Source organism: Sminthopsis crassicaudata, chromosome 1 (genome assembly GCF_048593235.1).
Source record: "Sminthopsis crassicaudata isolate SCR6 chromosome 1, ASM4859323v1, whole genome shotgun sequence".
In the NCBI taxonomy this organism is placed as follows: Eukaryota; Metazoa; Chordata; class Mammalia; order Dasyuromorphia; family Dasyuridae; genus Sminthopsis; species Sminthopsis crassicaudata.
The window spans coordinates 432,970,043-432,995,654 of record NC_133617.1 but is presented as its reverse complement, the minus strand read 5'-3'; the positions used below and the strand labels follow the sequence as shown (position 1 = coordinate 432,995,654).

General features: G+C 32.8%; 1 protein-coding gene across 3 annotated transcripts in view; it reads right to left on the bottom strand.

Moving 5' to 3' along the window:
• PARN (poly(A)-specific ribonuclease) overlaps positions 1-25,612 on the bottom strand; it is a 172,747-nt gene that overhangs the window by 97,438 nt on the left and 49,697 nt on the right. For all 3 annotated transcript variants that reach the window (XM_074280572.1, XM_074280570.1, XM_074280571.1), the window contains exons 19-21: positions 13,836-13,891; positions 12,442-12,528; positions 450-524 (exon numbers count right to left, since the gene is read on the bottom strand). In XM_074280572.1, the coding sequence (XP_074136673.1) occupies positions 450-524; positions 12,442-12,528; positions 13,836-13,891 (218 nt within the window). The remainder of the gene's footprint in view (positions 1-449; positions 525-12,441; positions 12,529-13,835; positions 13,892-25,612) is intronic.

The following is a 25,612-nucleotide window of genomic DNA, read 5'->3' as shown; positions in this document are numbered from 1 at the left end:
TTTCCAACTTTTAAAAGTTTACAAATCCGAAACTAATATAAAAGGATGGAACAATATATCAGTCCCAATTTTATGGCCCCTTTACTTATTATTTCAAATGCTCAAAAGAAAGCCTATATTGATGCAATAAAAGACTACTTGAAGTTACATTTTACATTTTTTGGTGAAATGGAAAAAAGACAAGAGAAACAAATATAAAGTCTATTATGAAGTCTCTAAAGATTAAGTATTTTAAAGGAATAAAGAAATTTGGGTTGGTTTCTAGTCCAAGTGTTATACTTATTGAATGTTTCTACTGACGGCATTAATGTTCTTGAGACAGTATAGATAAATCTTTGAAAGTTAAAGAGTTTTCTAAATATAGTTTTCTGTATTTTTCTTATGCTTTAGGTGAAAAGTATATACATGATATAACAAAATAAAAAAGAACAAAAGCCACAAATATTTACCAATCTGCACTTGTTCAGGTTGACTCAAAGAGACAAATGCTGACGTATCATCAATCCAAGATACCTGAATGTTACCTGTAATGATGAAATATAATTCAAATGAGTGTATGCGTTTATGGTACTCTAAAATTTGATTTATGAATCTGAAAAAGCTTCTTTGTATGCTCAAAGAAGAAAATTAAGTAACAACACAAACTTCCTTTTTTAAATAACAGCTTTTTATTTTCAAAATATATGCAAATATAGTTTTCAACATTTAACCTTGCAAAATCTTGTGTTGCGAATTTTTTCCCTTCCTTCTCCTGACCCCTCCCAAACAGCAAGTAATCCAATATATGTTAAATATGTGCAATTATTCTATACATATTTCCACAATTATAATGCTATTCAAGAAAAATCAGATCAAAAAGAAAAAAAAGAGAAAAAACAAAAAGCAAGGAAACAACAAAAAAGATGAAAATACTATGTTGTGATACACATTCAGTCCACTTTTTGGATGCAGATGGTTGTCTCCATCACAAGTCTATTGGAATTGGCCCAAATCCCTTCAATGTTGAAAGAGCCACACTGAATAGAACCAGGAGATCATTGTACACAAGAACACTAAGATTATACAATGATCAATTCTGATGGATGTGGCTCTTTTCAACAGTGAGATGATTCAGAACAGTTCCAATGATGGTGTGATAAAGAAAGCCATCTATACCCAGGGCTGTGGGAATTGAGGGTGGATCACAACACAGTATTTTCACTCTTTTCATTGTTGTTTATTTGCATTTTGTTTTCTTTCTCATTTTTTTTTCTTTTTGATCAGATTTTTCTTGTGCAGCACAATAATTGTAGAGATATGTATAGAAGAATTGTACATCTTTAACATGTATTGAATTACATGCTATCTAGGGGAGGAAGTAGGGGGAAGACGGGGAAAATTTGGAAGACAAGATTTGACAAGACTCAATGTTGAAAAATTATCCAAGCATATGTTCTGAAAATAAAAAGCTTTAAAAGAAAAAAAATGTTGAAGTAAAAAAAAAAAAAAAAAAAAAAAAAAAAAAGGCCTCATCCATCAGAATTGATCATTACATAATTTTGTTGTTGCCCCAACACAAACTTCTGAATAGATTATAATTATTAGTATTATATTACTATACTAAAACCTGAATTAGAACTTTCAATTAACCAGAATTCTTTTGTATATTTAACTTTTATATGAAAGAAACAAAAATAAAACAATTTCTTAACATAAATTTATTTAAAAAAAAAAAAAAGCCCAACAATTTCATAGTTATCTCCAACACTATACTGAAGAAACATATCTCAGAATCTCAAGAAAAATAAGAGGTCAACTAAATAAAAAAAGCAGTTTTCATTTTTGAGAGAAATTTAAAATGCCCTACTCATATTTGTTTCAAATTTAAAATGGGAAATATGAAAACTACTCAATTATGTGTAACAAATAAAAATATATGTTGATTCTAAATTAAAAGAGGCAGTTGAAAATAAAGGAGAGAGAAGGAAGAAGAGAATGACAAATAAAAACACGGGAAAAGAAAAAAGACAACAATAAGAAGGCAAACTTTTTTTTTTTTTTTTTTTTAACTGAGGCAATTGGGATTAAGTGACTTGCCTAGGGTCAAACAGCTAATGTTAAGTGTCTGAGGTGAGATTTGAACTCAGAGCCTCCTGACTTCAGGGCTGATGCTCTATCTACTGCACCACCTAGCTGTCCTAGAGATGAACATTCTTACAGGCTGATACTTACAGAAACAGAAATACAACTAACTGCAAATACACACATACACACACACACAAAGATCTAAAGGAGAAACAGAAGCAAAAAGGAAGGCTCAAGTGAAACTAATTATTAATAACAAATATCTACTGAGTACCTAATGTGTTCAAAGTACTGGGCTAAATTGTTAAGAAAGACCTAAAAGAAATGAATGACAATATTCTTGATCTCAAGAAACTTAAAATGTTCTTTTGGGGAATAAAGAATTATGCAAATAAAACTTTAAGTAAAAAGCAATACAATATATGCCAAGATGAGTGTAGTACAAAAGTTCAGAGAAGGAGAACATCATGTAGGAGGTTTTAACCTTTTGGGGAGGGAAGGAGAGTCAGAAACCCCTCCTTAACAGTATCTTATATCTGCAGATCCTCTTTACAGAAAAAAAAAAATTTTAAGTGCATAGAATTACTGAAGAAAGTAATTACATATCAATAGTTATTAATAAAACCAATTGAGTAGGCTCCAGATTAAGAAATCTTAATGAGAGATGTTATGGAAAAGTTAAGTCTTGATGGTATACTCATAATAACAAGGCATTTATATAGCACTTTAAGGTTTGCAATGTGCTGTACAAATATTTTGTTTTGTCTTCACAATAACTCCAGGAAGTAAATGCTATTATTATCCCCATTTACAGATGAGGAAATCAAGGCAAAGGTCAAGTGACTCAACCAAAACCATACATTTAGAGTCTAAGGTAGGATTTGAACTCAGGTCTTACTGACTTCAAGTACAGCTCTCTATTCACTAGCTGGTTATATACAAGGACAGGGTCAAAAGAGGGAATAAGATGTCCAAGATAGAAAATTGGAATGGGAAATGAACATGATGTGTTCCAGGAACAGTGATACTAGAGGTGACTAAAACAAAAGGGATAGGACATAGAAAATAAAATTTGGGTAGGTAAAAGGGTCCAGATCACTGAGTAGTTTGAAGGACCAGGTTACTGACTTTGGACTCTTTTTATTAATTTAGGGGAAGTTATGTAAATATATATTTGAGAGGATAAGGACTAAAGTCAGGGAAACCAGTTAGAAAGCTGCCATAGTAGGTCAGGATCACTGAATTTCTAGTGGGAAGGATTTTTAAAAGAATATGGTTCTTCCCTAATTAGTGTCATATCTCAATTTCCACTGCATTCTCTTCTGCCACTGTCACCTCCTTCACTCCTATCTCATACAAAAAAAAAAAAAAGTGGCCCTTTTTTCTTGTCAAGACCACCCCTGTCCCCTGAACAAGTGATGCCATTCCAATCTCTTCAGCCAACTGCCTTCCCTGTCATCCCCCCTCACTTTTATCTTCAGTATTTCCTTGTCTAATAACTGCTTCCCTACAGCCTACATATATCTTTTCCATTCTCAAAAAACTTCACTTGATTTACCCTTCTCTCTTCTGGCTTTCACAGCTAAACTTCTTAAAAAGCTGTTTCTTCGGACTGTGGGTTCTGAATGTGGACGACAACACATTATTTTCACCCTTTTTTGTTTGCTTCCCCCCCACCCCTTTTTGATCTGCAGCATGATAAATGTGGAAATATGCATATTTGTATATGTTTAAACTATATTGAGTTACTTGCTGTCTAGGAGAGGGAGTGTGGGAAGAGGAGGTTTTGCAAAAATGAATGTTAAATCTTTGCATATATTTTGAAAATAAAAAAGCTATTAAAAAAAAGAAAAAAAAAAGCTATCTCTTCTCACTCTTAACTCTCTACAGTTGGGTTACTGATGTCATCATTCTAAAGTTACTAATGGGCTCAACTGCTGCATCCCATGGTCTTTTCTCCATCCTCATTGTTCTTAAACCCTTCTTCAGCCTTTGATATTAGTGGTCACCCTCTCAATCCTTTTCTCTAGATTTTTAGGACATTACTCTCTCCTCTCTCCTGATTCTCCTGATCCCCACCTGACTACTCTTTCTTGATCTCGCTTGCTGGATCTTCAACCAGGTTATGCCCACTAATGAACCACGAGTACTGTGGCCTTCACACTTCTTCCTCTATCCTACTTTCCTTAGTGATCTCACTAACTCTCTCCTTCTTCGAAAAATGATACTCAAATCTACTTATCCAGGCCTAACTCTCTTAGCTGGCCTCTAGTCTCACATCTCCAACTGCCTTTCAGACATTTTAAATGGACATCATGTAGACATCTCCAAAACAGAATTCACTATCTTTCCCTCTAAATTCTTTCCACCTTCCAGACTTCCCTGTTACTATCAAGGACAACCCAATCATCCAGTCCCGAGGATTTGAAATCAACTCCTTAATACGCCTCCAAATCCAGTCCACGGCCAAGGTTTGTTGATTTCATCTTTACAACATCTCCTGAATATGCTCTCTTCTCTCCTTTAATACTACCACAAGCCTAGTGCAGACCCTCATCACCTTTTGCACTATTATAAAAGCCTGCTGCTTTCAGCCTGTCTCAGACCCCTCCCCACTCCAATCTATCCTCCATTCAGTTGCCAAAGAGAATTTCTTAAAGATTTTCCTAAAGGGCCTAACTATGTCACCTCTCAACTCAGTAAACTCCAGTGGCCCCTTTGTCACCTCCAGGATCAAATTTAAAATCCTACAGTATTCAAAACCTTTCAGAATTTTTCTGTCTCCAAGTTCTCTAATCTTATACTTTCTCACCCCCCCCCCCCCCAATATTCTCTGACTCAACAATACTGACCTCCATGTTGTAACTCAAACAAAAACATTCCACTTCTCAGCTTCAGGCATTTTCTCTGGCTGTCTTCCATATGGAATGCTTCCTACCTCAACTGCCTATTGCCTTTACTGACTTTCTTCAAGTACCAGCTAAAATCCTGCCTTCTATAGGAAGTTCTTTCAAATTCCTTTTAATGCTAGAGCCTTTTCTCTGTTGATTTGTCTTATTTATCTTGTATTTGGCTTGTTTGTACATACTTGCTTGTAGTTTTCCCTATTAGGTTGCTTTTGCTTTATTTTGTGTCTTCAGCCCTTTGCACAAATATGGCAAATAGCAGGCACTTACTTAAATCCTCATCTGTTTTAACTTAATTTTTGCATTTGCCTTTATTGATCACCCTATCATATTTTATGACACCATGCTCTTCAGGTTCTTTTTCTACCCATCTGACAATTCCTTCTCCATCTCTTTTGCTGGGTCATCCTCCACACCCCTCTGAACTGGATTCTCTTCCCTTATGTACTACACACCCTCTCTTGATATTCTCATCATTTCCAATAGGTTTAATTATCATTCTCTTTAGAGTAATTCGCAAATCTATAAATTTAGGCTAAGTCTCTCTCTAGAACTTTAGTCCACATCATCAAAATCCTGGGATATTTCAATAAAACTATTCTTTCCCCAAAACCGTCCCCTCTTCCAAACTTTCCCATTTTCAAAAATCAAATTGTTCTTCTAATCTCTCAGATTTATAAATTTGGTATCATCCACAATTACTCACCATTTCTTACCCCACAAATCTAAATAACTTTCTTGTCATTTCAAGTCTCACAACATCTCCTGCATCTGATCCTTCCTCTCCACACAGTGCAGCTAATGCTTGATGTTAGGGCACCACTCTACTTCCATTTTCAAGTTTTATAACAATGAGATTAAACTTGACTCCTACTTCTACTTTGTCCAAAGTACAAATTAATTGACATCTGTTGACATTTCTATCTCTATGAAGTCTTTCCCATCTAACATTTCTCTGTGTTTACACAGCTACCACCCTACTTCAGGCCTTCAACCCTTATGAAGCAGTTTTCTAACTGGTCTGTCACAAGTCTCTCTCCACTAAAATCTATTCTATATAAGTGTCAAAGTGATTTTAAGTGTAGATCTGACCACGTCTTCCCTACTCAATCAATTCCAGTGGCTCCCCTTTTCCTCTAAGATCAAATATCAATCCTCTTAGGTTTAGCTTGCTAAAATCCTTTACAACCTAGTTGCAACTTATCTTTCTAGATTCTCTGAACATGATTCTTCCTCCCACACTCTGTGAACCAGCCAAACTGGCTCTTTCTGTCTTTCACACTCGAAATTCTATCCCCCATCACCAGATCCAGACAGTACAGTCCCTAAGCATCCCAGTAACCAGGAAATTCATGCCCAGTTTATCCACAACTGGATAAACACTCATGACAGTTCCTAGGAAGCAAATTCCTTAGAGGAGCCTGTGAAGCGAATGATAAGCTGCATCAGCAATCTGTCAGATATACAGATTAGGTTAAACCTGTGTGATTTACTGTAAGAGATAGAACTAGATCTGGGTTGTATATGGAGACAACTAAGGCTAAAACCTAATTTGAGTAATCAAGAGAAAACCAAAACCTAATGATTTCTGCAGAAGGTAGAGCCTAGCCTGAGCATCCACATTCTAAACCAAGAAAGATTTTTAAGCATTTACAATGAAAAGAGCAAGAGTATTTCTAAAGGCAAATTCTTATAGATATCACACTCAAATTTTGCCTGAGAGGTCATTCTTGGTTGTAGTTTTTTCATCTGGAATATCATATCTAGAATTTTTTCTTGTTTAATCATGGTAGCTGTCAAGTCTTATGTGATGCTTACTGTGACTTCTTGATACTCAAATGGTTTTCTAATCTTCTTGCAGTGTTATTTGTTTGACATGGAAACTCTGGAGTTTGACAGGACATTCCCAGGAGTTTTCCTTCTGGGATTTAGAAGCATTTGCTTCAAAGTATTCTAAAGCTAATAAACATAAGACCTGAAAGCATTCTTTAAGAAAAGACCAAAATTCAACAGAATATCTAAAAAGTAAACAAAGGAGTCAAGAGAAACACAAAAGCAAATACATTTGATCACTCTGAAGGAACTATGTAATAAGTTGTTTACATTGTAATAGAGGAAGAAAAAATAAGCATCCTCTCAGAACCTTAGAATCATAGAATAAGTTAAATAAGACAGGTAGACACCCTCAAAGTTGTTCAGTTCTCTTCTGATGACCTTGAAAAAAAGTAGAAAAGGTGAGGAAAGAGGGGAAAGCATTGGGGAGAAAAGGAAGGAGAAGGGGAGGAATCTTACTATATCACAAAATAGGAATGCACTGACTGAAGATCATATGTAAAAAGATTTGAAAGGCAACAGGTATATGATGAATTTCACTTTTATTTGAGCCAGAAAAAGAAGAGTTGAACACATTTTACATACACATAGCTACATATATAAGGAATGTGGTAATGAAATACATTTATCTCTACAAGGAAAATTAGGGAACAAAAAAAGGGAAGAAAAGAATAGTTGAAAGATTAATCATAAGTAATACAATTGTGAATATAAAAAGCTAAAGAATGAAAGGGGAATATTTACAGCAAAGTAAGGAATATGGGGTAAAAGAGTAAATATCTATAATTGGGGACAGGACAAGATGAAGAAAATAGGGAAAATGAATGGAAACATATTGCTTCAACTATAGATCAAAAATGTAAATCAAACACTTCATTCACTGATGTCCTCTTCTTTATGAAAGGTGAGGGCAAAGAAAGAAAAATATATATAAAAGGAGAGGAATAAGAAATAACAACAAAAAAAAAAAAAACCCACTCAATATGGATGGGATGAAGTCAGTCATAAAAAGGGAGAGGATAGTAAGATGAATTAGAAAGAATCCAAAAACATGTCATTGACCAAAACAAAACAAAGCAAAAAAATACTTGAAAAATAACAATTCACATAGTTAGACTAAACAGGTAGAATCAAAATTATCATACCACTAATGAGAAAAAAAAGCCAAGGGTAGTAATTGAAATCAATAAACATTTAGAAAGGGTCTCCTAGGTGCCAGGCACCATGCTAGGTGCCAGGAATATGAAAAAAGTTAAAAAAAAAAAAAAAGAAAGAAAAGAAAAGAAAGAAAGAAAACAGTTCCTGCCCTTACAATCCAATGGGTGCAATAATATGTAAACAAATATAAAGCAAAGCTCTATATAGAATAAATAGTAAATAATTAATAGAGAGAAGGCAATGATATCAAGAGGGGTTAGGGAAAATGTCCTGTAGATGATGGGATTTTAGTTAGATATTAAAGGAAGCCAGGGAGGTCAGCAGTTGAAGCAGAGGAGGAAGGGCATATCAGGAAGAGGGGACAAAAACAACAGAGAATGTCCAAAAATGAGAGATGGACGATCTTATTCATGGAAAAACCAGTGTTGCTGGATCAAAAAGTATGTGTCAGGAATTAAGGAATAAGAAGACTGGAAAGGTAGAAAGGGGCTAAGTTAAAGGGTTTTGAATGCCAAACAGAGCATTTTGTATTTGTACTTAGAAGCAATAAGAAGCCACTAGAGTTTATGGAATAAAGGAAAGGAGGTTACATGATCAGATTTATGCTTTAGGAAAACCAATTTTATGGCTGAATATAGACTAGACTGGAATAAGCAGAAACTTAAGGTAGGCAGATTCACTAGCAGGCTTTTGCAAAAATCAAGGAATGAGATAATAAAGGTTTGCATTAGAATGGCGATAGTGTCAGGATAGAGAAGGGAAAATATTCAAGAGATATTGCAAAGGTGAAATTAGCAGGCTTTGGCAGCAGTTTAGAGATGACAGGCGAAGAGAGAGTGTGGAATCCAAGATAACTCTGAGTGAGTTTTCAAGCCTTAAGGGACTGGGAGAATGGTGTTGCTCTTTATAGTAACAGGGACGACAGGAGGAGAGAAAGTTTTAGGGGAAAGATAGTAAGTTCAATTTTGGTTGAATTGAGTTTAAGCTGTCTACTGGACATTCAGTTCTCTGTGTCTGAAAGGTGGCTAAAGATGTGAAATTAGTTAGCAGAGAAACTGGGACAGGAAAGTTAGATCTGAGAATCATCAGCATAAAAATGGCAATTAATTCATGGGAGGTAAAATAAGACCAAATTGCAACAGTGAGGGCCCACTTGAGGTTATGTAACTTACATCTGCTGTGGACATAGAATGGCAGTGTAATTTTTTTTTTTTTACTTTCATTCAGCAGGACATGTATAGGCACAAAGGCAATAAATGAGGAATAATCCAAAACTAAAGTTTGGCTGAGCATAAGCTGCAATATGATAAGAGAGCAAAGGATTCAAGAGTAGAACAGTACAGAGTTAAGTTGGTTCACCCAAGAGTCAAAACAAAGAGAAAGGATAGAGTACCTATCTAGGTGGCCAAAAAATACATGAAACAGAAAATGATAATTCTATGAAACAGCAAGGAATATTAGAAGAAAACCAAAAGATTGAAGAAATAGTTGGGTGTTTTTTTTTTAAAGACCTGGACATTATATTTCAAGAAATGAATGAAACTATCTAGATCTATTAGAACTTGAAGGCAAAGTAAAGTTTGAAAGACTCTACCAACCACTTCCTGAAAGTAAAAATATAAATTTATTTGAACAATTTGAAGGACTTGTATGATGACATAATGCTAATAAAATTCCTTATTCAAAAAGAATAAGAAAAGAACTAAAATAAAAAAGGACACCTTAAATTGCCTCTTCAAACAACATTTTAAAAGCAAAGAACTGAAGGAAGTTCAGAAAGAAGTAGAGATAAGTCAGAGTATGTTGAAAATAATTTGTAGAATTCATCATATTCTTAAAAATTAATAAAAAGCAATGACTATGAAACCGGTTAAAGGTTTTAGATAGCATCTTCCTTTGTTGTTTGATGTGTATAAAGAAATACTCTTTTTTAGTATAGAGGTTCAGAATAAAAAAATGTTAATAAATATTTGCTGAACTGAATTTTTTATAAAAACCTTCAAAGCCTCCCTTTTTTTTAGAGTAGGGTTCTTAAACTTTTCGCATTCACCTGAGAAATTTTTCCATGACTCAGGTATATAAGTATATAAAATAGATATACAAATCAAAATATTTACTGATAATAAATCATAATTTTGTGAACCCCTCTCCCCATATTCAGTTACTCCATATGGGGTTACAAACACAATTTTAAAAATTAGGATTTAGAGCCTGTAGCCTGTAGTTTAGAACCAAAATGTTTTTCCGAACAGCTCTAAATTTTCTGTTCACTAAATCTAATCACCTGCACTACTATTAGGAACATTTAATGCAATTCAATAAAAATTTGACATCTAGCTTTGTAAATGAACTATGTTCAAGGTAAATTCCAACATAAGACAAAATGAATACAAAGATGAGAGTTTATTTCTTTAATAGGTAATCCAAAAAGAAAGAATAAACTAGATATTTAAATAAATGTAAACTAAATGTGGAAGGATATAAAGAAGGTTCAAAAAAGGAACTCAAACAGTACAAAGAGAAAAAATAAATCAAGAGAATAACAGGTCTATCAGTTCTGAAAAACTGATCCCTTGTTGCCCTATAGCTACATGTAAAAAACAAAAAGAAAACAAAAGAAAAAAACTTGGTTATGCCAACAATATCAGAAATAGGAAGCTTCAAAATATGAGGTAACTCATAGGGAGATCAAGGGAGACTTCATGGAGGACAAAGCAAAGAAAATCTCAAATTTTCTCAATCTTTGGTCTACATGAATATCCACATGCCACTTGGCTTTTGCCACTAAGTATTATATACAAAGACAACTTTTATCAGACAAATAGAAGGCTTCTCTGAATTTGAACCTAAAGAACTTTATCCTTTGTCTTTATTTTCCACAGTGACAGAAAAGAAATTCAGCTACATCAAGAATAATTTTATCTTATTTTGATTACATTAAAAAGATTTTACACAAATAAAGCCAAAGATAGGAAGAGAAGCAGAAAGCTGGGGGAAATTTTTTACACTCAAAGGTTCTATTAAAGGCCTCGTTTCTAAGAAAATACAGAGAACTGATTCAAACTTATAAGAATACAAGTCATTTCTCAACTGAAAAATCATCAAAGGACATTAACAATTTTCAGATAAATAAATTAAGTCATTTCTAGTCATATGAAAAAGTGCTCTAAATCACTTTTGATTAGAAAAATACAAATTAAGACAACTTTGAGGTAAAGATGTCAGGAAAAGATAATGATAAATATTGGAGGGGATATGGGAAAACTAGGAAGCTAATATGTTATTGATGAACACATATTGTGAACGGATACAATCATTCTGGAGAGCAATTTGGAACTATGCCCGAAGGGCTAGCAAAATGTGTATATCTTTTGATCCAGCAGTGTCTCTACTGAGCCTATATCCCAAAAAGATCTTAAAAAAGGGAAAAAGACCCAGATGTACAAAAATGTTTGCAGTAGCCCTTTTTGTAGTTGCCAGGAACTGGAAATTGAGTGAATGCCCATCACTTGGGGAATGGCTGAATAAATTATAGTATATGAATATATTATTGTTGTATAAGAAATGATGAGCAGACTGATTTCAAAAAATCTGGACTTACATGAACTGATGCTCAATGAAATGAAAAGAATCAGGCGAACACTGTATAAGCAACAATAAGATTATGTGATTATGAACTGTGTAGGACTTGGCTCTTCTCAATAATGCAGTGATACAAGACAATTCCAATAGAGTTGGGATAGAAAATGACAATCACATCTCGAGAGAGGACTATGGAGACTGAATGTGGATCAAAGCACAGTATTTATACCTTTTTTTTTTTCCTTTCTTGTGGTTTCTTTTTTTTCTTTTTGAACTAGGTTTTTTTTTTTTTTTCCCCTCACAACACGACAAACATGAAAATATGTTTGAAATGATTGCATATGTTTAACTTGGATCTGATGGCTTACTATCTTAGAGAAGGAAGAGGTAAGGGAGAGAGGAAGAAAAATTTGGAATACAAAGTTTTACAAAAATGAATGTAGGGAGGTGATTCAGGCCAATTCCAATAAACTTGTGATGTAGAGAGCCATCTGCATCCAGAAAGAGGACTATGGAAACTAAATGTGGATCACAACATAGTATTTTTCACCCTTTTTGTTATTGTTTACTTGCTTTTTTTGTGACTTTTCCTAAATATTAAAACTCTAGTAGGTTTTATTAAATATTATATTATGCTAAAATGAGGAAGATGAAAAGTAAGGTTAAAACCTTGCATATAGCATTTTTTTCCTTTCTTTTTTTTTGCCAAGGCAATGGGGGTCTGATTTGAATTCAGGTCCTTCTGACTTTAGGGCTGGTGCTCTATCCACTGCACCACCTAGCTGCCCCGCATATAGCATTCTTTATTCCTAAAAATGATGCTTTCTAATACTACTTACCACCAAAATAGAAAAAGAAAGAAACCAGAAAAGTTAATCTGTAACTTTAAATCACTCACCAAAGGCACTAAAAAGCTGGTAAAGGTCGCTGGTTTTCCATTCTTTGGGGAATGTCACATGTAGAACATGATCTCGTTTAGGTTGCACTATGAGACACAGTTTTAATAGAAGGTTTATATTTGAAAGGTTATTCAAGCACATTTACTGTATTTCCTATTCCAAAGGCAACAAGAAACTCTACTTTCTTTAACTTAATTTTCTACAACAAACATTTCTTGGTAGATACCATGGCCAGACTAATTTGGGGATTCTCTATTAATATATGTGTGTGTATATATATATATATATATATGTATATATATATATGTATGTATGTATGTATACACACACACACACACACATATAATGTTGGAGATTCTCTATTAAAGGTACTCAAGAACTACGATTCTTTAATAAGATTAATAAAACTGTAATCTTACAGAAGACCAAAAATTTTACCATAATAGTAGTAATACTACTATAGTCATAATAATAATGAGAATGATAATAACTAATATAATAGCTAACATTTGCATAGTGCCTATTGTGTGCCAAGCATTTAATCTTTCAAATTACCTGGGAGGAGTAATGATTAAATAAATGGTATTATTGTTATTTTGCAGATGAGGAAACTGAAGCAAACAGAATTTAAATGAATTGCTCAGGCTCATACATCTAGAAAATATCTGAGGCCATATTTGATTGAACTCAGGTCATCCTAAGTACAGTCCCAACATTCTATCCACTGAGCCACCTCGCTGCCTATGCTGGGAGAACCTCCAGAGCCCTTATATTAGAATATTCTTTCTTTTTACAAAATCTCCATGTAATTTTCACTAATTTTATTTTTTAAAGATATAAAGATTTCTTTGCTCAAGAGCTTTCACTGAACCAGTTTTTCTCTTTTTAATCTGTTCTTCACCCTATAATCATAATTTAAATAGTGAAGCAGAAAAAGTGGTGACGAATGAGGCAGACAGAAGAAAAAAATGATAAGCATTTTTCTTCTAAATATATGTTGGTTTTTCATAGGCTTTTTAATGGGAGGAAAATCCCCAAATTTTAAAATGGAAGAAATACCAAGTTTACTGAAAAAACTATAAGTAAAATAAATATGTACTTTTTCTTTATAAACTGGTTATAAAAATCTAGAGGAAATCAAAAAATGAGAGTTCAAGTTGAAATAAATACTTTAAAAGGCATATGAAAAAGAAATTTCAAATCACATAAGCAATGGAAAATAAATGTAAATAGGAATTAATCAAAGTCAAATGGTCCAATTTATTTAATGACACTTCTTTAAAGAATCATTGTTCACTCTGAAATAAATCAGAAATTCTCTTAAGAGATATTTCATGTTACAATTAGTCCTAAATAACATATATTTAAATTCAAAAAAATTAAAATCACTTACAGTCTGGTCCTTCCAAATTCAGATATGGGATATCCATGACCCTCATAAGAAATAATCTAAGATGGTAAAGAAAAGAGAAATGGTTATGGCCATTTAAGGAAATACAAGATTCCATAAATATTCTGAACAGAAACAACTTCATTTCACAAATTCTAGCAATAGTAAATACCATCTATATAAGATAAAATATCTATTTGGATTAATTAGTGACCATATAGAAAAGGAGTTTTGACTAAAATCAATAAACAACATCAAAATGGTACAAAAATTACATAGTTAAACCATGATCAAACAACAGTATTAACAACTACCTACTTTATTAACCTAAGAAAGTTCTTGCCATCTACATCCTTCAAACTATTCAGTATTTTATCACTAGAAATGATATTAAAGGGAAATTAATATCTGTTTTGTCACATATCCTAAGAACCGTGAGACTTTTCCATTCAACTTAAAGCTGAAACCTTATGCTGTCTCCTCATAAGGACATGAGCTCCAGAAAGCAGAGATTGTCTTGTTTTACTTCTTTGTATTTCCACTACTTAGCATTGTGAAGCAAAGTAAATACTTCATTCATTCAGCCACATATTCATTCTAAACAATGACTTTTTCTGGCTTTAAATAATATAAAATATCAAACAAAAGATAAAGAATCTTTAGCTATTATGAAGTATTTCTGTATCCTTATGATGGTAAGATATAGTTTCCTTTTTTTTTTCTTAAATGAATTTTTATGGCATGAATTCATGTCATATTCATGAAATTTTTTATTCATGAAATATTTTATATTTAAATAGAATAATGATGTCTACTCTACAGCCACTTCCACCACCACAAATTATAATTCATCCATTGCTTTTCATGTTCAATTTCTGTCCATACACTTCCATAAATTCTGCATAGTAGCTATATCCAATGCACAAAAGGAATTCTTGTCAGCCTTTTAATATTTTATTAAGAATAAATAACACTTATGCTATATGCATGTTATCTCATTAACTCTTAAATTTTACTTTTGATGCATGTCCTTGATGATGACTCTTGTGCTACTTCTCTCAATGCAAACCAATGTTGTAAATTATAAAAAATAAAATATTCACTTCTCTCCTAACCCTCTAAATTCTCTTTTCACTAGAAGTGATTTTGTTTTTACTGATCTTAAAATTTTTATTTACTCAACTAATACTCTGCATAACTATTATTTTTTGATAATGAACAGACTTATGAATTAAAAACTCCTTTGTCTTGGAATAAGTCTTGTATTAGACTAATATTACACTACCTTGCAATTAAAGGCATATTTTCTAGTAGTTACTCAAAAGAGTAAGTGATCTATTTAACAAATGATAGCATTAATAGGAGAAATCAACACATTGCTCAAAGGAACCAAAAACACTACCCATGACAATAAAATCTTTAACTACTAAAATAATTTTTAAAAATAATAATTTCAGGGGCAGCTAGATAGTGCGGTGGATAGAGTATTGGCCCTGAAGTCAGGAGGACCTGAGTTCAAATCTGACATCAGACAGTGAGTACTTCCTAGTTGTGTGGCCTTAGGCAAGTCACAACCCCAATTGCTTCAGAAAAAAAAAAAATTCTCAGCTATAATACAACTTTATAGTCCCAATTTAAAAAATCTATCTCCTTTTTTTTGAAAATGTGCTCCAGTTTCAAGATTCCTTTTATTTAAATTAATTCTAACACCTAAGAATTAGCTTTAAGGAATTAATTCAAACTAAGAACTTGGGAAATCATTCTTACAAATACATTAGAGACCTCAATATTCTACTGTGCCATAAAAATTGATAAAATAAATTAAATTCTTCATTTGGAAAACTCAGAGATGCATTCATGAATTCTAGTGAATATTCTATTAGTTTAGGAACCTAAATGTCTAGGTGATATTACTCGTTAAGAAACATTTCTGAAAAAGGAAAAAGCATTACAGTATAAGACTGCAAAAACAAGAGATAAATGAAGGAACGATAATTCATATACAAAAAGAATTATAACAGGGTTTCTTTTAATAGCTTTCCCCTTGCAGTCATCAAGCATTAATTTTTACTAATTAATTAGTCAAAAGACAAGGAAGATTATGAAAACCTAACGTACTAGAAATAGATTCCAACCGAAGATTTGAGACTCAAAATGGCAGATAGATGGTGTAGTACATAAAAGTATTAGACTTGGAGTCAAGAAGCTCTGAATTCAAACCTTCCCTCAGATGTGACATGATTACCAGACTGTTTCTTTTGCAAAACTTCAATTAAATGGCAACTTTTCCAGAACACATTTGAAAGTACGACATTATCAATAACTGATATCCCAGGTGAGCATTTATCTAGTTTGATTTAGCAATTAACTGGAGATAACAGAAAAAAGTCTAAACTAATTTTTCAAGCTGTATAACATTTTATAATTATTATAAGGAAATTACTACATTGATATCTAAGATTCTAATTTAGAATTTGTAATGATTAGAATGGACTATCATTCTTTACTCCTGTGAAATCTATCAAAAAAGAAATTTTTTAAACAACCCAAGTGTGAACAAATTTACATAGGGATTATATTTAATACACATTAGAGTATTTTTTAGACTTCAGCACTATATGCAAAGCTATGTTTCTAGTAACTAATAATAAATGACTCATTTAATCCCAATAAAATTTCAACAGTCTGCTATTTTTGTTTGCACATACTAAAAATTAGTGAAACAGTACATACAGCTAAAACTTTTCACTAATTCACACTGTCCTTTACTTTTTAAAAAAAAATTTCTAAGATTTTCTCATGCTGTATCTATATTATCTATATTGCTTCATTCAATAATAGAAGAAAATTAATTTAAATGGAAATAAACAATGAAAATGTGTTAACAAAGGATTCCTTTTTTGTTCTTTTAAAGTACTAGTTTAAACTCTTAATGCTATGTTTGGAAAACTTGTGAAATCTTTCTAATGGACTTATATAAGTGGTCTATGACAATATTTTAAAAAATCTTCCTTAATAATATATTATAATAATAATCTATTAATTAATTGAGGTTATTTACAGAAATAATGTAAATTAATTTTCTGTGCTAAGTGCTAAACTCCTTGAAAAGGCCATCTACAATAAACACGCTACTTTTTCACTTTCTTCTTAACCTTTTACAATCTGGTTTCCAATCTTATCATTCCACTGAAAACGCTCTCTTCAAAGTTACCAGTGAATTCTTAGTTATCAAATCCAATAGCCTTTTCTCAATCGTTATTCTTCTGAATATCACTATAGTTTTTGACATCGTTAATCACTCTCTCCTCGATACAGTCAAATTATTACAGCTTACAAGAATATTATTCCTATTATTATTATTAAACCTTTTTCTGCATTGAAATTAATTTCTATTCAAAATATCAAATGAGAAAAAACTATCCCAAGCCATACTGTCTGTTTATTATTTGAACCAAACAGAATCCTTACATACAATTTATTAATAGCCTTTCTTAACTTTTTCCTAAACCTCTGATTTAGTGATATGTTTTGGAAATTGAATGGACGGACCCAAACCATGTCAAAATACTGAAACCCTATAATGAATGTAACTTGGCAGACAATATGATGAAAAAGTCATTAGATTGTAAAATGAAGGTCTGCTTCTAGGAATACAAACCAAGGCAAACTCCTCCCAGTAAACTGTTATTTTCCTTGTAAAATGCTGCTTGCAGACCATTACACTAGAAAAACTTTGTGGTCTTCGAAATTTTAATAAAACCCTTTAAGTGAATATATTCTACACACAGGCTAGGTGTTATAGAATCTATAACGATTCTCTGAAATGATGGGCTAACACACTTTCCATAGAAGTCACCTAATATGGCAAATTAAATTTTAAGCAAAAACAGAAAACTTATCAGAATGTTTTTCACCTTTAGTATTGGAAGCTGCAATCTCTAAGCTGATTGGCAAAGCCCAACACTGAGATCAAATGTGCACAGCACTCATGCAAGAACAACATTTCCTTCTATGATTCTCATTAGTGGACTATTATTTTCTATATTATTTATAATTAGCTTGATTACAGCACTAAAACATTATCTAAAAAAATCCAGTGATAAGGGGAATTTGGGCAAGTTAACTAGAAATGATTCCACATGCATATTCTAACCTAATAAAACTAATCTCTCACTGAGACAAATGATAAAGGAGAGAACACCATGGAAAGCATTGTCACTATGGGAGAGAATCCAAAGGTCCGGGAAATAATGGTGTTTACCAACTTTGACTCAGAAAGATCAGTATGTCTAGGAACCAAAAGATGGTTAAAGTATAACTAGGAATTGCCCTAAATGCCTAAGTATATTAAATCAGGGAAATACAGGAATCAAACAATCCATAGAATTGACAAAGAAGACATAAGTAAACTAGCAAAATTCACTGACATTTAACCTTGTATAACATTTACCTTTTCATTATTGGTTTTGCATAATGTAATCAATAATTAACACTTAACCATAAAAAATTTACTCAAATATTAAATGTCAAATGTAGTAACATATAAAGATCAATAAGTCAGACACATGTTTGAAGACTATATTGACCTAAAGAAAAGTATATGATCATGATATAAAATAAAAATAAAGCCTAAAGGAGCTTGAGAGAAGTGGGAGTATCACTTCCATCAGTTCCTCACTCAAACTACCCAATGACTCCTGTCTTCCTTTGACGCTGACCCTATTCCTCCTGCTCAGTCCCCTGAATCCCCTGTAGAGGCTGGACCCCTGCACTTTACATATCAAAAGATATTCATTCAAATCAACAATTCCATAAACTACAAATTGTATTCAGAATCATCATAATGTCTTCCAACTTTAGATATCAAAATATATTCATTCAAATCAATAATTCCATAAAATTTCATTCTTATTTCTGTGTAGGTGCTATGTACTCACAGAAGTACAAACAAAATCCTGTTCTAAGATCCTTAAGGCAATTCCTCTCAATCTTTTTGCGAATATTTTACAATTTATTTAACACTCATTTGACATTAACAACAAAAAAGATATCTTCTGTCATCATCTCCACTACTGTCTCACACAATGAGGTGGTACTCCTTACCAAAGCTAACCCATCTACTCATTCAAATGATCCTACCTTTTTTAGCCTTAAACCTTATTTTCATATGGTCTGATCTAGGCTCCCAGCTGTTCCACAAACAAGATAGTTCATCTCTCAGCTCCAGGTGTTCTAACTGTCCCTCATGCCTGAAATGCTCTCCCCCTTTTTGCACCAACTACTCATCTCTCTTGCTTCCTTTTGTTATTCAACTCTTTTCAATCATGTCCCACTTTTTATGGCTCCATTTGGGATTTACCTGGCAGAGATACTGAAGTGGCTCACCAATTTTTCCAGTTTATTTTAAAAATGAAGAAATTAAAGCAAAGCAGGGTTAAGTGACTTTGCCCAGGGTCATGTAGTAAGTATATGAAGCCAAAGATTCAAAATGAGTCTTGCTGACTCCAGGCTCAGCACTCTATACTTTGTACCACTTTAGTTCCAACTAATGTCTCACTTTTTACAAATAGTTCTTTTCCCATTCCTTCTTACTTCTATTATTTTCTATTTATCCTCTATATAGCTTGCTTTTTATATATCTGTTTGCATGTTTTCTCCTCCATTTGATTAAAAGCTCTTTGAGGACAGAGACTAACTTTTACCTCTATTTTTTATCTCCAGCACTTAGCACAGTACTTGGAACACAGTAGGTGCTTAATAAATGCTTACTGATTATCCCATTTTCTATGATCCAATGAACATAAAAGAATTATCAATAGGCATTTTGTCATCTATTTTATACAGCTAGGTTTAAGGACAGAAAAATGTGGCATATGGAGTCAAAAGACCTAAGTCCAAATTCCAATTTGCCGTATGTGTGACGATGGGCAAGATATTTAAACCTCTCAAGATGTCAATTGTTAGTCTTTAAAAAGGGAAGCACTTCATGTTTAACCTATATTGATTTACTTGCTGTCTAGGGGAGGAAGGGGCAGAAAGGAGGGACATACAAAACACAAGATTCTGCAAGGGTGATATCAAAAACTATCTTTGCATGTATTTTGAAAAACAAAAAGCTATTATTTTAAAAATTAAATAAATAAAAAATAAAGCCCTTATAATAGATGAAACCCCTTCTCACCCTGAGCCTATGTCCCTAAGGAGCCTCTGCTATTCAAATACACCTAGAAGAAATCATAATGATTATTCTGGAATTTTATACAGGGTCTTCTTAATTCTCCAAACTAACAAAAAAAGTTTAAGATGATTTGGGGTACATATACAACAAGGAAGCCATACAAGTAATCAAGAGCTACTAAAATCAACTATTAAGGAAGTATACTCTCCAATGATTCTCTAACTTTCATGGAAAAAGAGAAAGAAATCAATGTAAATAAAAGATTTATAATACAAGGTTATCTGAAAAGTCTTGGTGTAGTCTTACACTTTAATAATTTCCTAAGTATAAATGCTACAAACTTCCATTAAAAGTTTAATTAAATTTCTTTTATACATGACTTGTGAGTTTTCAATTTTAATTTTAGCAAGATGGAGCAGCTATTGTTATGCATTACATGTTAGATAGTTTCTGCATGATGTTTTCTCAAATCCAGTGACTCTGTAGAAAAGGTGCTCTTGTTTGACCACCTTAGTCACCAGATCTATCTCTCTTAGAATTCTTCTTATGGAATCATGTCAAAAGTCTTATGTATGTATTAAATTGTTATTCTCTGGACAATGCTAAGGCTAAGATTATAAATGTAATCTTTTCATTCACTAAGCAGCAGTTGACGAAAATTTTTATAAAGCAAAAATTGGCAATGAGGATGTTCAGCAAAAGATAGCAATTATAATGAATTGTAATTTCAGAAATTTTAATATTTTAACTCAAATAATTACCCTTTACAATTAAAAAAAAAAGTTAATAGCATTTACATTTCAGGAATTATTTAAAAACAAAACAAAAAACAAACACCACCATCACTACCCCAGACTGCATTAAGACTTTTGGGACACTATATTTTTGGTAACTAGGGGAGAGAATGTGGTAATGCTGAAGAGAAAGTAGCCAACCAAAACTACAGAGAAACAGTAATGTCTAATCTGACTGACCTCATATTCCAAACTTCAACCACCTCTATCTGAGGTCTTTATTATTTCCTTGGCTGACTCAATGCAAGAGCAAGCCAATATGAGTAGCACTAAGAATGAGGTCAAGAACAAAATTCATCTTCCATCAGAAGAAAAACTCGCAGGTCTATTTTGCTTTAAGATTTACATAGTATTTTCTTTAAATATACAACTGTGAGGTAAGTGGGGAACTCTTACTTTACAAATGAGCAAAACTTAAGCTTGATGATATTAAGGGGCTAGAGGACAAGAGTCTAAGCCAGATCTCCCCTGACTCCAATTTCAATGCTTTTTCCACTCCCTACAGAATGCTGAAGCAATGACTATCCAAAGCACAACCCCTTAGTGTATATTAAAAAATAGGACAGCAAAATCCTCAAGCCAGTGGTTACCTGACGAACTAGATACCTGAAAACATCATAACCATCAAAAATGGTATGCAGTGAAAAAAGCACCCGCATCAAGTCTTTCACTATCAGGAAGTCCTAGAATCACTGAAACCTGAGATGGAAACTGTCCCAGAATCATATAAACTTAAGAGTTGGTCAGGAGATCTCTGAACACACACACACATTCAAAAAGACCTTTCATGAGTTGGATCGACTTAAAATGTCAAAGAATGTCAAGAAAACTTATTCTGATTTCTTTGACAAAGTAAAATTTCACGTCATCCAAACTCTCAATCTTTCTGTCAAAATGCTAGTTACTTCAAAATATTACTATTACAAAATGCTAGTTGCTTCCAGGCCAAAATGTCTATTTCATTTTACCTGCTGTCATCAAAACCATATACTCCTCTTTCCATTAAAATTCTCCTCAACAGAAATCACACATAATGCATTACAAATATATTTTAAAGTGGAAGAGTTTTCTCTACCCCCTTGAAAACTTGAAGTATGGAGTAAAATGCAATGTTTTACTATGGAGTAAATTGTAATCTCAATGCAATTTTAGCAAAGAATTAATTTGTAGTTTAGCTTCACTATGTGGCTTTCAACTGAAAATTGAAACATTTAACGATTCACTAGGTCTACTGTACTTGCAAATAGTCTTGGTATTTCCTCCAGGCCACAGCAATAAAAGCACTGCATAAGAAGCTTGAATACTAAGGCCCATCATTATACATATTTATGGGCAATGAAAAACTAATTTTATCATCAGAGCGGGAAAGGCAAGCAGAAATACATCTCAAATCAGACTATTTATTTTGAATATTTAGTAATGTTTCTATGCAAAATAAAAGTGAATATACAGAAGACAGTTGTTTTAGAATTATTTTAATTCAAGTCAGTTGTGGACACAATTTTCAATCAAGTCACTTGCTCTTTAGAAAAGGAGAATGTTGCTTGTTATTTGTTCCCTGAGGCCATTTCATGTGGTTCCACAGAGATGTAGCATCACCAACATCAATGGGAAGAAAGCTCATTTGAAGAGTATTCACCTAATGAACCACATCAAATTATATCTAGAATACCCAGGAATAAAAATGTGAAGTGGCCATTCAAAAGAGGTAAGATCTGTTGTGAATGGATAGGTTTTAAAATGTAAGAGTAAGCTAAACATGTTGGCTGTTGATTCAAGGCACCAACAGTTCTAGAAATACATGGGGTAAGTAGTGTGTGAAAACAAAAATTAGCTTTCTTAAATATAAACAATAAGTTTCTAAAATGCATTTCTCTATTTTGGGACTATTACTCTTTAATAAAGGATAACAATAGATTCTTAAAAATAGTTCCTCATCTGCTTCCTGATAACAAGGTACAACTTATGTTCAGTGAGTATAAGACAAGGCTGTTTTCATGCATTTTACTGCTAATTTCCCCCTAATAGGGAGGACAAGCTGCTAAAATATGGATACGTGGATTGATATTATTTTTCCAAACAAGACAGAATTAAAGTAAACGTATTAAGTCAATAATTATACTGAAGAGAAATTTTTGCAAAGTAATAAAAGCTTCTTCACCACATCATGACAGCTTGGTGTTTGGACAGCTTCATACTACTTTCTAAGTGTCAGTATTGTTGATGGTGCCAGGGCTCTAGAATGAGTTCAGGATAAGTGCCATTTAAGGTTTTTCACATAGACTGATCTACAAACACATGGCTGGCTTCTTAAAAAGCAAGTTTTCTTGGTAATTAAGAATAGTATGGCAAAACAACACATAACAAGCTAAGACAAACTTATCATTAGTGGTTTCTTGAAAACAAGCACTGATTCAGACATAGTCTAAAACAATCAGAACAAACACAATAAGGATAGTAGACAAGCCAGAAAATAAATTAATAAGCAATACCCTCGTCTCTCTGTCTTGTGGTAGCCTCTACTTGTAAATTACTCTTAGTGCCTATAATAAGGTGATGCTTGAGGAGTATTAGGTTAATGGTTTGGAGCAATGGAAGAAAAAGGCAACTAAGTACAAGGAAGAAGAGATACTTCAATAAATGGATATGGGACTCATAGATACTATGCTGAGTGATAAATTCAGAGGGCTTATTGGTGTCTTGAATTCAACTAGAAGATTGTATTTATTACATTTCATATACTTTTACTTGCCTTTGAGTATGCATGATGGAGGCTGAGTTATGATTCCCCATAGTTTAAGGTATATTTCTGAAGATGCCTAGAGGGCATAAAATACTATTTTAAATACTGCTACCATTAAAAGAGAATTAAACTAAACATCCTTAAATTCTAGGGACATTTGCTTCTTTAGTTTGTTTTGGATGAATGTCATCCACCAGCTTGCTGCTTCTCCTCCCTTGCCTCTGTCTCCATCTTCTCCTGAATTCCTGAATTCTCCCTTCAGTGACCACCAAAGGGGTCCTGGAAGATGGTACTTGAAAGCATTACTTCAGCTTTGTGAGCTAACTCCAGATAAGACGCTGAAGGAGAGGACTAGGCTGCCGTTCTCTTTATTTTCTCACAACTTCCCCATAATCCTAAAAAACTGCAAACACAGAAAGCAGAAGAATCTAATTTTGTAATGAAATCTTTTAAAGTTTAACACAAATGGGGCAGCTAGGCGGCACAGTGGATAGAGCACCAGTCCTGAAATCAAAAGACCCTAAGTTCAAATCTGGTCTGACATTGAACACTTCCTAGCTGTGTGACACTGGGCAAGTCACTTAACCCAAACTGCCTCAGGAAAAAGAAAAAAAAAAAAAAAAAATATATATATATATATATAAAACACAAATAACCAGGAAGTATTCTCTCAAGTGGCTTGCTCAGTTGCTCTTATCCTATGAAGCTTCAACTTTCCTCCTGTCAACACACGAAGTACTACCCAAAGATACAAACTTATACCTAATAGCTAATTCGTGACATCAACTGACAAGAAAAATGAGACATTCTCTCTACTTTCTCCAATGATAATACTTATGACTTGCCCTAAATGTATAACAATATAAAAGTTACATATAAGCCCAAAATTCTATTACAGCTAAATCTAAGAATTCTTTATCCTATCTTTTAAATTATGAGAGCTTATATGGCTAAGGGAGGGAACTTGAGAAAAAGGGAAGGAAGAACATTTAATGCATATAAGGTACTCATGGTATGGAAATTCTCTCCTCATGCAGTCACAAATTGCCTATTGACTTATATCCTTATATGCCTAATTCTGGGGCAGATCAGTAAGTGCCTTGTCTCCAATCTTTCAGACTCCAAGACAGTCCCTATATTATTCATTTTACTTAAACTTATTATATACTATATATATATATATACATATATATATATATTTACTTAAACAAAATAATTAAATTTAAACACAAGAGTTTTTCGAGTACAAGTAGAAGGCATAATCAAGCCTTCTTTTTAAAAAATGAGATACCTGAGACAAAACAAGTTAGCTAATATGAACAGTTGACAAACTGTAGCTCAAAACCTCTTCTCTTTCAATCAATCAATAAGAATTTATTAATTATATATTTGTGGATACTAGTATTTACTACTACTACTATGTATCATTTTCTAAAACAAGCACTGGGGCTACAAAGACAAAAATGAAAAAAAAAACCTCCTATACTTAAGGAGTATTCTCCTTGAGGGTATATATTTGTAAAATATGTGATATGTATATATGTAATATATACATATATAAATATATATTGTGTGTGTGTGTTTGTGAACCATAGTAAACTGCACAAGAGAAGCTTTTGCAGCTAGGACAAAGAAAACCTTGGTACTTGAGCTGAGCTCTAGTAAGAATGTTTTTAAAAATACTATAGTGAAAAAAAAAAAATACTATAGTGGACTAACCTAAATAAGCATTTCCCTAACTGTGTTTTATATGATATAAACAAAAAAAGTATTTCACGAGAAAACAACCATAGTGATATTCTTTTCACTAAAATATTAAACTTGGAAATTGTGTATCAATAATAGTTATTGCATATGATAGTTTTAGATATGAAAAAAAAATCCTCTATTTTCTCTATTTTGTTCTAAAATCTCCTGGATAGTTTGTAAATTTTGTTAATACTTACCACAGTGTTCCATGACCAAATTAGTTTGGGCAATGTTAGTCAAAGCAATAGCTGTGTACCTCAGGATACAGGGATGAAGGGAAGCAAATAGAGAGCTAAAATATACTAAAAGTCAA